The sequence below is a fragment of the Bactrocera neohumeralis genome, chromosome 2 (assembly GCF_024586455.1).
Source record: "Bactrocera neohumeralis isolate Rockhampton chromosome 2, APGP_CSIRO_Bneo_wtdbg2-racon-allhic-juicebox.fasta_v2, whole genome shotgun sequence".
Lineage (NCBI taxonomy): Eukaryota > Metazoa > Arthropoda > Insecta > Diptera > Tephritidae > Bactrocera > Bactrocera neohumeralis.
In genome coordinates, this window is record NC_065919.1 from 48,999,608 (window position 1) to 49,011,646 (window position 12,039).

The 12,039-nt window shown below is 39.9% G+C and overlaps 1 protein-coding gene across 2 annotated transcripts in view; it reads right to left on the minus strand.

Annotated features, from left to right (window-relative positions):
- Positions 1–12,039, minus strand: part of LOC126750928 (uncharacterized) — a 208,718-nt gene that overhangs the window by 82,235 nt on the left and 114,444 nt on the right. For both annotated transcript variants that reach the window (XM_050460742.1, XM_050460741.1), the window contains 5 exons: positions 9,003–9,212; positions 8,570–8,862; positions 8,209–8,341; positions 1,055–2,413; positions 687–943 (listed from right to left, as the gene is read on the minus strand). In XM_050460742.1, the coding sequence (XP_050316699.1) occupies positions 687–943; positions 1,055–2,413; positions 8,209–8,341; positions 8,570–8,862; positions 9,003–9,212 (2,252 nt within the window). The remainder of the gene's footprint in view (positions 1–686; positions 944–1,054; positions 2,414–8,208; positions 8,342–8,569; positions 8,863–9,002; positions 9,213–12,039) is intronic.

The following is a 12,039-nucleotide window of genomic DNA, read 5'->3' on the forward strand; positions in this document are numbered from 1 at the left end:
ACTGAAAAAAATTTCTTACCTCCAACCTTTTTGGCGAGCAACTATTTCAATAAAATAAAATATGTGTGCGCATCTATGTTGCAACAACATGCACATGTTGCAACAAAGCACAATTTGTCTCTCCTTTTCGAAGCACGACTTCACACACAATTCCGTCTTGTCTCCTGTTTGCAGTGTCACCGACATTTTGACAAGTTGTCTCCAACAGCAACGTCAGTACTTGGAGCAACAACAGCAACTAAACCGAAGCCAAGACATAAAATATCAGGACGATAAGAACCATGCTGTTGTTGAGATGCCGTTGACAATGACTTTGGCAAGCGAAATAGACAAAAGTGAAACTAGTCAACTAACGGTAAATGTTATAGCAAAATTTAGAAACTTCACTTTTGTGATAATTTAACCACGTTCGAATATAACGGAAATATATAGTGATGTAATAAGTAAGAGTCTCTAGAACCGCTCGAATCAAAACCAAAAGTTCCACATATCCCGTTACACATAATTGTGCGTTAAAATTATACTATGACCTTGAAAATGATAATGTCTACCTGCATTAGCCGGACTTATTAAGTTGAAGCAAAAACAATGTGATTATATATGGAGCTCTACTACCAAAATCAACTTTCAGTGAAGAAACTCTACGAAAACTGTAATGTTTCAAGAGCAGTGAAACTGAAGCTTACCTCTTCACGAATTTCCTTAGCACATCCACATCACTGAGACTCTCCACGGGAATCGTTGGCAGCTTGCCACTCGAAGCTGCTGCCGTGGCGGCCGCCGAGGTTGTTGTTTGTGACGGTTGGCCAGCGCGCTTGGCAGGTGACAATTGTTCGATACGCAATTCGCGTTGTTGTTGCTGTATTATTTCGAACGGTGTCACGGCATAAGCATAAAACTGATGCGTGCGCAACACCGCAACACCAATCATGGACAAAAGGTGCTGAAAAGAGAAGCAGAAAGGCGATAGACGTATGAAAGATACAGAAGACAGCAACAACATGCGCAACAAAGACATCATAATCTTTGCATTTCTCATATGCCAACAACTCACCATTGGTGTGTGGGTGCCACCCGCATTGCAGCCATTGTCGAACTCCGCACGTACACCGCCCGTTGCACCAACACCAACGGCACCCGTCGCACCTGAGGACATACCCAGGCCGCTGCTGCCACCACCACTCAACGCACCACCAGCGCTGCCCAACGAGCAGACACCGTTACCTGCGCCACCCGTCAGATAGGCGGCTGAGAGATGTGCCGCGCCACTCGTCGTCTCCGCCGCGCGCATCTCTATCAGTTTCGCCATAAAAACAGCCTGTGGTGCATACGCTTGCAACAGACGTCCGACGGCAACATCATTGACTTCCGCTTCGCTGTCTTTTGTTTGCAAAGCGCCCTCCAGCGCCGTGACAGCCGCTGCCGCAGACAAAGCATTGAAGATATTCTGCTGTTCACTGTCCATGCTTGCGACGCCATCGGCACTTCCGCTGCCGTCGACCAACAGCGCTTGTTGCTTGTAATGCTTGTAGAAGATGGTGTGTTGCAGCGACTGCCTGGCGGCCAACACCAAGACGTCCAGCACACGGCACAACAACAAATTGCGTTGTGGAGGCGACAATAGGCTGCCAGCAGTGTTGGAATTCGACGCGGCCGTAGCGGCGCTGCCATCCGCCGTTGCTGTTGTTGTCGGTGCGGTACTTGGCTTTTCCATTTGATTAAGTTCCATCCAGATGAAGCGCTGTTGCAACAACGCCGCAATACATTGCAACAGTGCAAGCGTAAATTGTTGTTGTTGACATTTTTGTTCCTCCTGCCGCTGCAGCAGTTGCTGCGCTTGGAGGCAACACCAATTCAAGAAGCCTAACAGTGTTGCCACATGTTCGTGTCGCAAGAGTTGCTCACGCACAAACTTATCAATGAATCTGGACTCGATGTAGAGCAGCGCCGTGTCCTCCACTTTCTTTACATGCTCCAACAGTGTGACCACACTGGCGCACAGGTAAAAACCATCGCCACTTGCCACATGCGCCTGGGTTTCGCTGCTTGTCGGCACCGCCTCCGTGGTAACACCTCCGCCCAGTGTTGCCGTAATTGGTATGTGTAAGTCGCAGCTTCGGTTGCCTGGTGCGGCAATTTCCTCGCTAATACGTGTCATCAAGACGGCCAGCGTAACGCGCACTAATGGATTCGGTTGCATGTAGTGTATATGTGGATTATGTTGTATGCAATTGTTGCGGAAGGCGGCCAGCATCGCTTGCATTGAGCTAGCAATTGCATGCCGCAACACTCGCGCCACCGCGAACTCGCTGCTGTTGAATATTTTATAGAGTTTTTGCTCGGATTGTATCTCCAGTAGAATGCGCGATAGTTGCTGAGCGCCATAGTCCGATTGTGCGGAGAATTTAATTAACTGCGAGTGGTTAGCGGAAAGAAAACGAGGTGTCGTAGTGAATATCGGGATGGCAATTTGTTTCCGAGCAGATTCCAAGCGGAAATATGTAATAAAAGAAAAGCAGAATATATTTGTTTTAATGCAGGTGTATTCAAATGTATAAAGAGTTAGCAAGAAATGAAATAGCTGTGGAATCAACACACTTGGTTCGCTAGAGTGAAGAAAAGCTTTTTGTAACCTGGAATCCTCGGATCGGGGAGAAAATTACACCGCCTAGTGCAGTTTAAACTGCGTGGTAAGGTATTTACTACTTGGACTGCAAGTTATATAAGCTCTAGCTTTAAGATCGAAATATATACCATATGTTATAACGGTAATAAATGATATGATTTTATCTCCTCAACTAGAAGCTAGAGCAGTGGACGCAACTGTGAATTATTTCCCCACTCTGCGGAATGTATGTACCAGATAACCTATAGGCAAGCCAGTGAACCAAACTCTAGTTGTAGGAGCAGTATGAAGTAAATATGAAGACTTGTTCTTTCTTTCTACAATTGATATTGATTAGCAAAACTACGGAGACCACCAAAAATTAATTACATCACATTTGAGTACCAGCACGAACTATATAAATAGATTTTTTAGAGTTAGAAGAGCACATGACGACCTTTGATTGCCGAGATTAAAAATATTAGCTAACCTAATATTTTCTGAAATAAAGCTGACCAACTCAAATTCTTTTATAGTTAGAGAAGAAAACACAACATTAGAGTATGTAATAACAAGACTTATTTATCGACTTAGACACAGTTCACAGAGATCACTTCGGTCACCTCTTATAGCATTATAAGTATCTTTAAGAGGGCTGCTATATATATTCTGGCCTAGGGCAACTAAGTGTTGCCAGGTGCAATCTGACATTTCCATTGGAAAGTTTGACATTTTTTAGCATAACATCACTCAGAACGTTTTGTCATTTAATCGTGAATTGTTTTATTTACAGGGAATTAAAAAATTCATCTCGGCCAAAAAATGGAATTAACTCGTGAACATTTTCGTGCGATAATTTTTCACAACTTTCGACGTGGATTATCACGACAAGAGTGCATCGATGAACTAAAATCTTTGAATGGCTATGAAGCACCATCCTATAGCACTGTGAGAAACTGGTACAACGAATTCAATCGTGGCCGACGCTCGCTCAAAGACGAATTCCGTGAAGGTCGTCCAAAAACAGCCGTTGTGGCAGAAAACATCGATGCCGTACGTGAACTGATCATGCGAGACCGTCATGTAACATACCTTCAGATAGAGGCATGCTTATGCATTTCTCCCACCAGCATACATTCGATATTGCATGAACACCTGGCCGTAAAAAAGGTTTGTTCTCGTTGGATCCCAAACAATTTGACAATCGCTCAAAAAAAGGCTCGTGTGGATTGGTGTAAACAAATGCTGAAAAAATACGATCGCGGTGCTTCAAAAGACGTTTATAAGATCATCACAGGTGACGAATCATGGATCAATGCGTATGAGCCCGAAACAAAACAGCAATCGACAAAAAAAAAAAACAAAAAAAAAACCATTTTCGTTGAAAAATATGCCTATTTACATTGTTAGGCCAGAAATATATATAGCAACCTACGTATTATTGCCCTGACTGGAAGTCAAATTCACGGTTGGCTGAAAACTTTGAAAATACCGAAACACGTTCACTCGACAATTGAGTTTTGAACGCTGCAAAAATTGCGTATATCTACCTCAATTAAACAGTCCTTGGCCGAATATGAATCTTGGTGCGCTCCGGTTAGGTAGATTTGACAGCCGTGGTATCATGGGATCAAAGACAGTCGCCACTATGCAACAACTTCGAAATGAAGGATAAAACAACACAAACGATGAAACAAGAAAGCTCATCCCTCTCTTTTTAGAGTAGACATTGCGCAACTGGACCAATGCCCCTAAGTACTTCCTGATGGCAATTGAAATAAAGACAAAGCACCACTTCTTAGTACATACAACCAAACCATCGAGTAAATTCACTGCTCAGTTTGTCCGTAGGAACACGCCCACACAGTGTATGAACCGCCAGCAAGGTGCCGCTCTTGTAAAGCTACACGTTCAGATGAACACAATTTAAGAACAATGTTCCCTTAGCGATACGTCCTGTTGAGGTGTTATGGACAACAGCTCACTAAACAGCAACTCCAACTAAATATACATAACAAAATCTTAATTGCTAATGCTTTTTTGTTTTGTTGAGATTTGAAGTGTATTGTCTAATAATGAGGTGGCTGCTCAAACTGATAATCATCTATAATATAAACACAGCACCAGATTATAATGAAACCGTCACAACAACACCATGTCAGACGACATGCAAGTCTTTTGGCTCAACGAAAATGAAGAGAGGAGTTTCGGAAGGATTCAACATAGTAGGTATACTCGAGAACATGTGATAAGAGGAAACAAAAAAAAAAAAATTATATTTAAATCAAACAACATGGAGCAATAGATAGATACATTCATACTTGTACAAACGCACCTAACTTCAAGAAAATCAGATGACAGATGTTAAATTGGACTAATAAACAAACTACAAAGTAATTGAATACGAGTTCCGTAATTGTGAGAAACTGGAAAGAAAGATGACAAACCAGAAAGAGGGAAGAATAACGAATCATCTAAGAGTAAAGGCAAAGATGTTTTCCTCTTTGAAAAGAAACGACTGCTCAGTTAGAATAGATTTATTGATGAGGAATGCACCGCGACCTTAGGTGTATTGTGCCCTCCTGCTCAGTTTACGCGAAGCTAAAAAAATTTGTAGCAGTACAGTAATCAAACCCCTACTCTCAAAAAGACACATTGTAATAAGTAAGAAAGGACTAAGTTCTGGTGCAACTGAATATTTTATACTCTTGCAACTAGCAAAAATCGAAGCCAAGAAAATACCTTAACCTCAAGCAGAGGATCGGAATACAAGCAATTATACTATATATACAGTTGAACTTTCCTAACTGGAATCACCAAAATCCACGAAAAAAACTTTGAGTTATGGAAGAAAAAATTGTATGAAATTTGACTTCTATTGTCAATTCAAGAGTTTGAGTTATGTAAAACTTCGAGTTATAAAAGTTCAACTGTACATATGTATATACTTGTAGATATATTGGATTTGTAGTCTTGAGGTGCTTCAAGGAAATCTTAAACATCTTTAGAATTAAAAACACTGCTCGAATGTTTTACGGCAAAAAGACCCATGATTGAATAAGACAATGATCTGAAACTTGGAAGCAGACTCTGTACTCAAGGGCTAAAGATTTTGAGAACGCAGCTTGTCAAAGTTGCAGGGAGAAAGAAGATGTGGAAAAATCCAAACAATTTCTCCTTCACTGTTGAGCTTTCAACAGACTAAGGTTGTAGCACCTTGACAAATTTCTACGAACCTGGCGAATTGTCTGGAGTATATGTAGATATTAGCCACCTCAATAAATGTGTGGCTGGCTCTAAACGCTTTCTACATATACCACAGTCATTTTTATCTATACCTAGGAGTTGTGCGCCTCACAACGACCAAGCGTCTCTAGAAGTCCAAGTAGGATTACACGTGACCTCACAAATATCAGCCTATTTACCTAACCTAACCGAACTTGTATACAGTGGAAATTTATTTGGGCTTTAACGGAAGCCAAAATACCAAAAAAAGATTTTATACAACTATTCCAACACACTTGGATGCCGCTTCCTGTAGAATATGAGGAAAATTTAGTTGCAGGTTGCCAAAAAAGATGTCAGGCTATTTTACCAATAAACATTCGTCGATTTTTACGATGAGTGAAATTACTCAACAAAGAAGTTCCATTAAATATTGTGTGCGGAATCGAATTTCTAGTGCCAAAATGTTCAGAATGTTAGAAAAGGCCTTCGGTGTTAATTGTTTGTCATGAGCAAGTGTTTTTGTTTGGTACAAATCTTTCCAAGACCACATCCAGTACGGCCATCAACATCAACTGATGAAAGACACGTCAATAAAATAAAGGCATTGGCGTTTGAGAATCGAAGATTAACAGTCAGAGATCTGACTGGCAACGTTGGAATATCACAAGAATCAGTGAAAACCATTTTGAGGCCTAAGAAAAGTGAAAACACGATTGGTTCCAAAGTCAGTCAATTTTTTTCGAAAAACAGTGTCGTGTTAACGTCGTGAGTTTTTCACCAAATTTTCAAACAATATCGTGCCGCAACCAACGCATTCGCCTGATTTAGTTCCGAGTGTCTTTTGATTATTCAGCAAACTCGAACAATCGCTTCGGGGAAACCGTTTTGAGTCAATTAAGGACATTAAATGTGAATCGCCACGCGCATTGAAGGCTATTCCGTAATAGAACTGTTTCGAGGATTGGAAAAAACGTTGGCACAAGTGTATTGGAGCCAAGCGGGCTTACTTTGAGGGGATTTTAAAGAATAAGTTAGGAATTTTAATATTGTGAACAAAGTCTTACTATTTTTTGCTCATACTAGTATTCTTAAAAATTATTTTTAAGTTTTGAAATTTGTAGTTTTCTAAATAAAAATGGTGTTGCCTTATCGTAATCAAAGTTTTATACGGCAATCGATGGAAGAAAAAATTTAATGGGAGTTTTCAAGAAACACAGAGAAATTTGATAATGCTGGACTTATGGTGACTTTGAAAATATTTAATTTACAGTTCGTTCGTAGTACTATACAGTTCCAAAAAGTAATAGCGTAAATCTACAAGTATAGAATATACACCGTTTCGATTTACCACTTGCAAGTTGGTAACCCCAATACACTAAAAACATAAAATATAAATAAATCAAAGACATGAGTTCAATTAACACATGGTTGCCACCGCAATAAAATTTTAATCGGTTAAAACTACAATGGAAAAAACAAAAACATAAAAAATATTGAAAAACAACGCAGCGTAAAGTGATTTTAGAAAACTTAATTAATTTATGGCAGCAAAAAAAACAACTAAAATATGAATTAAGTGCTTTTCATTGTCATTTTTTTCTTTTTGTTGGCAAAGTTATGATTAAAAACGGTAAGCACTTTGAATGCGTCCAGCGCTTGATTTGAAAAGTTCGTTTATTTGAAGCAAAATTGCATTTTAAATGCACAAACACGGAATTAGTTGCATAAAATATTGAATCAGCAATTTAGTTAAGCACCTTGGTAATTGCATGCAGCCGCACAGGCTTGCCAACACACATTTTTTGTTTCGAATAATATTTTGCAGTGAATTTATTGAAGAAAAAAAGCACAAGTGGACAACAACTTGTTAAAAATAACTGTGAAACGTGACTGCACGAGACACGAAATATGCAAATGAAATGCCATACTGACATTACAACAACAAAGCGAGCACTAAGCGCTACTAATAAAAACGCTCCACTGTATAATCAATGAAATAATTGGCAAAAAACTATGGACGCGACTAAAAGGAAATACAATACATGCACAAATGCAAAAGGAGAGCACTACAGGCAAATGTAGAAATGCAAAAAATGCAAAAAAAAAAATAAAAAAATGGCAAATAAAAAAAATTGTAGAAAAACATAAAAAAATTACAAAAAAAAAATATTAAAAAAATCATAAATAAGTGCTTGCAACTAATGGCGAGCAATTATTCCAAGGTAACGGCAAAAAGCGTTGGACACAAGCATGACAAGTGAATGATTTCAGCTCATCACTGCTTGAGCGCTGGATCGAGCCAAATGCCTAGTGGGTTGAGGGCAACAAAGCGGAAGCGTACAAGTAGCGCTCAAGCATGCTAGCGATAAACTCACCTGGCTCAACAGCCACTTCTCGTCAATTATGCGCTGCTGAAGCTGCTGCTGCTGCTGTTGCTCCTTCGCCAGCGATGCTAATGGTTGAGCAGCCGGTTTGCATTCTTGAGTGTCCAACAACAACTGCTGCCAGCTGCTTAACAACGGTGAAGCATGCGAAAGAGAAGAACAAACGAAGGTAGGTAGGTAAGAAATATGAACAAATAATAGGAAAATGTAAAACAAAAGTCATAATAAAAATGAAAAAAAAAAACAAATAATTTCATTGATAAAGAAAGCGAACAGTGAGCGATTACTGGCAATCGATTTTTTTCAATTTTCCCACTTTCATTGAAATGCACGCCGCGCTGCGGCAACTTACAAAGTCGTTGATGAGTTGTTAGTGCCAATCGCCGTTAGTCGATCCCCAGCCAATTCCGTCAATTGCTGCACTAACTGCTGACGCTGGAGTGGCGCGGCGCTGCAGCTAAATACAAGGCGACGCGCTAAACGCTCCAAACGCACTTGCAAAGCGCGCGCATTGTTGTGGCGCGCATGTAAGCGCTGCAATAGTTGTAGGCTAAGTAGCGCCATTTGGAGATTACAACCGGTAACGGAGGTCCTTGAGGCGTTGCATAAGCGCAGCAATAGAGGCGGCAGCGCGCGTATCGAGTGCTGTGGTAAAAAAGAACAGAAAAACACATTAAAACATTATAGACAAGCATAATGGTGGAAGCTAAATAACAACAAAATATGATTTTAACTACAACAAATATGAAACATAATAATGCATATAAATGGTTCAGCACACGTACCTTGTTGAGCGCGCTGGCATGTTGCAGCAACGCATTCAACCATAATGCGTCCAATTCGCTAGCCGCTTCGTGCGTCGCCTGCGCAGCGGCCACTTCACACAAATCGCTGATTAATTCGAAATTCTCCGTAATTAGGAAATTCAGAAACGTTGCACCGCCCAAGTCCAGCAGTTGGCGCACTTGTTGCGTTGACCAGTCGCGCGCATACGGCTATAGGAGGGTGGGGAGGTGTGAAAAGATTTGGTTGAGAATAATTATTAGACCACAAATTGAATGAGAGCGCGTAAAAAGTGAATGCGCAAATTAGTGTACGAATGCAAGACTTCGGCTAGACAAGCGACGGGCACAGGAAAGCAGTAACTGTTAACTGGAGCACAAAGCGCGGTAGGAAATGAAAAACTGAAATTCGCATGAGTACGCAAACGGCTCGCTGCATACGCGACATGCGGGGCGTGGTCAGCACATTTTCGCAGCCCAAGCGCGTTCCAGGCCTTCACTGTGGGCGCTGCCGTCAACGCCGTCGTCCTCGCCACCGCCTCAATCACGTGGCACTTCAAATGGCGCAGTAATGAGCGCGCTGAGGCAAACACACGGACTATTTGATGCGCAACGTCGCCGTTGCTGGCGCAGCCGTCTGCACGGCTGCCATACATAAAGCATTTAAAGTGTAGTTAGGACTTAATTAAAATAGTTTTCTATGTGATCGCATAAATCACGAAAATTAGTTTGAAGTTCACTTACTTGCATTTTTAACGAGCGCCGTGCAGTGTATTCTGAGGCTAAGCAGGCTTGGTACTTATAACTACGGCGCTAGTAACGGGAACAAATCGAAGGCAACCCTTAAATTCAATTAGATTTTTTATTATATAAATCAATTTTTCTACTGTTTTATAGTTGACTTTAGTTAACGTTAACTTTTTCATAGAGTGTTTTTGTGATTATTTTAGTTTACTTTAGTTAAAGGTAACTTTACTTATAGTTTACCTAAGTAAAAGTATACTTTACTTATAATTTACTTTACTTACAGGTGACTTTACTTATAGTTTACTTTAGCTAAAGTTAACTTTACTTATAGTTTACTTTAGTTAAAGTTAACTTTACTTATAGTTAACCTTTTCATATAAAGTTTTTGTGATTATTTTAGTTTACTTTAGTTATAGTTTACTTTAGTAAAAGTTCACTTTAGTTAAAGATAACTTTTCATAAAATGTTTTTGTGATGATTTGTTGTAATTTCCTTTAATTTAAGTTTACTTTAGTTTTAGTTTATTTTGGTTATTGTTTACTTTATTTAAGTACTTTAATTTACTTTAATAAAAGAGACTTTTTATAGGTTGTTGCTGTTATTGGGTTTGATTTCACTAAACGTTTTTTTTAAACTAGCCACAATTAAAGCTATCCGTTTATATAATTTGGAGGAAAACTCGAAACGTGGTGAAATTCCGGAAAGTCTTTTAGATGTAATTCTCGTCATGAAAAACTTAACCGACAGATAAAAATAAATTTTGTAGATTTAGGCATTATACTTTTTTTTAATTAAGATCACTAAAAATTATTATCGCAATTTTCCTAATTTTTATGAAGAAGGATATAAAGTAGTGGGAACAAATGAGTATTTGAAACCAAATATATTGATATTTTAACTCTATGAAATTTTTACTTGTCAGTGGATCGTCAAGATTTCAAAGTACCTATCCATGAATACCAGATCGTTTCAAGGAGTACTTTTTAATTACGGAGGCTGCTATATATATTTCTGGCCTAGGCAACACTAAGTGTTGCCAGGTGCAATCTGACATTTCCATTGGAAAGTTTGACATTTTCTAGCATAACATCACTCAGAACGTTTTGTCATTTAATCGTGAATTGTTTTATTTACAGGGAATTAAAAAATTCATCTCGGCCAAAAATGGAATTAACTCGTGAACATTTTCGTGCGATCATTTTTCACAACTTTCGACGTGGATTATCACGACAAGAGTGCATCGATGAACTAAAATCTTTGTATGGCTATGAAGCACCATCCTATAAAACTGTGAAAAACTGGTACAACGAATTCAATCGTGGCCGACGCTCGCTCAAAGACGAATTCCGTGAAGGTCGTCCAAAAACAGCCGTTGTGACAGAAAACATCGATGCCGTGCGTGAACTGATAATGCAAGACCGTCATGTAACATACCTTCAGATAGAAGCATGCCTATGCATTTCTCCCACCAGCATACATTCGATATTGCATGAACACCTGGCCGTAAAAAAGGTTTGTTCTCGTTGGGTCCCGCACAATTTGACAATCGTGTGGATTGGTGTAAAGAAATGCTGAAAAAATACGATCGCGGTGCTTCAAAAGCCGTTTATAAGATCGCCACAGGTGACGAATCATGGATCTATGCGTATGAGCCCGAAACAAAACAGCAATCGACCGTGTGGGTCTTCCAAGACGAGCCAAATCCAACGAAAGTTGTTCGTGGAAGAAGCACTTCGAAGCAAATGTTCGCCTGTTTCTTCGGCAAAACTGGTCATGTGGCGACTGTTCCGCTTGAGCAACGTAGGACGGTCAATTCTGAGTGGTACACCACCATTTGTTTGCCTGAAGTCTTCGGAGAAATTCGAAAAACGAACAAGAGAAGACGAATCATTGTGCACCATGACAATGCGAGCTCTCACACATCGGCTCAAACCAGCGCCTTTTTGACCGGCCAAAACGTCGAATTGATGGGTCATCCGCCGTACAGCCCTGACTTGGCACCCAATGACTTTTTTTTATTCCCACACATCAAGAAAATAATGCGTGGTCAACGATTTTCGTCGCCAGAAGATGCTGTCTCAATCGGAGTAGAAAAAGTGCTTCGAAAATTGGTTTGAGCGCATGCAAAAAGTATAAATCTTGATGGAGAATATTTTTAAAAACAATAAAACCATTTTCGTTGATAAATATTCCTATTTTCATTATTAGGCCAGAAATATATATAGCAGCCCTCGTACATACTCTAAAATTTCCGCAAATCCCTCAGTTTACATTCGCAGAGCTTCAACTAGCC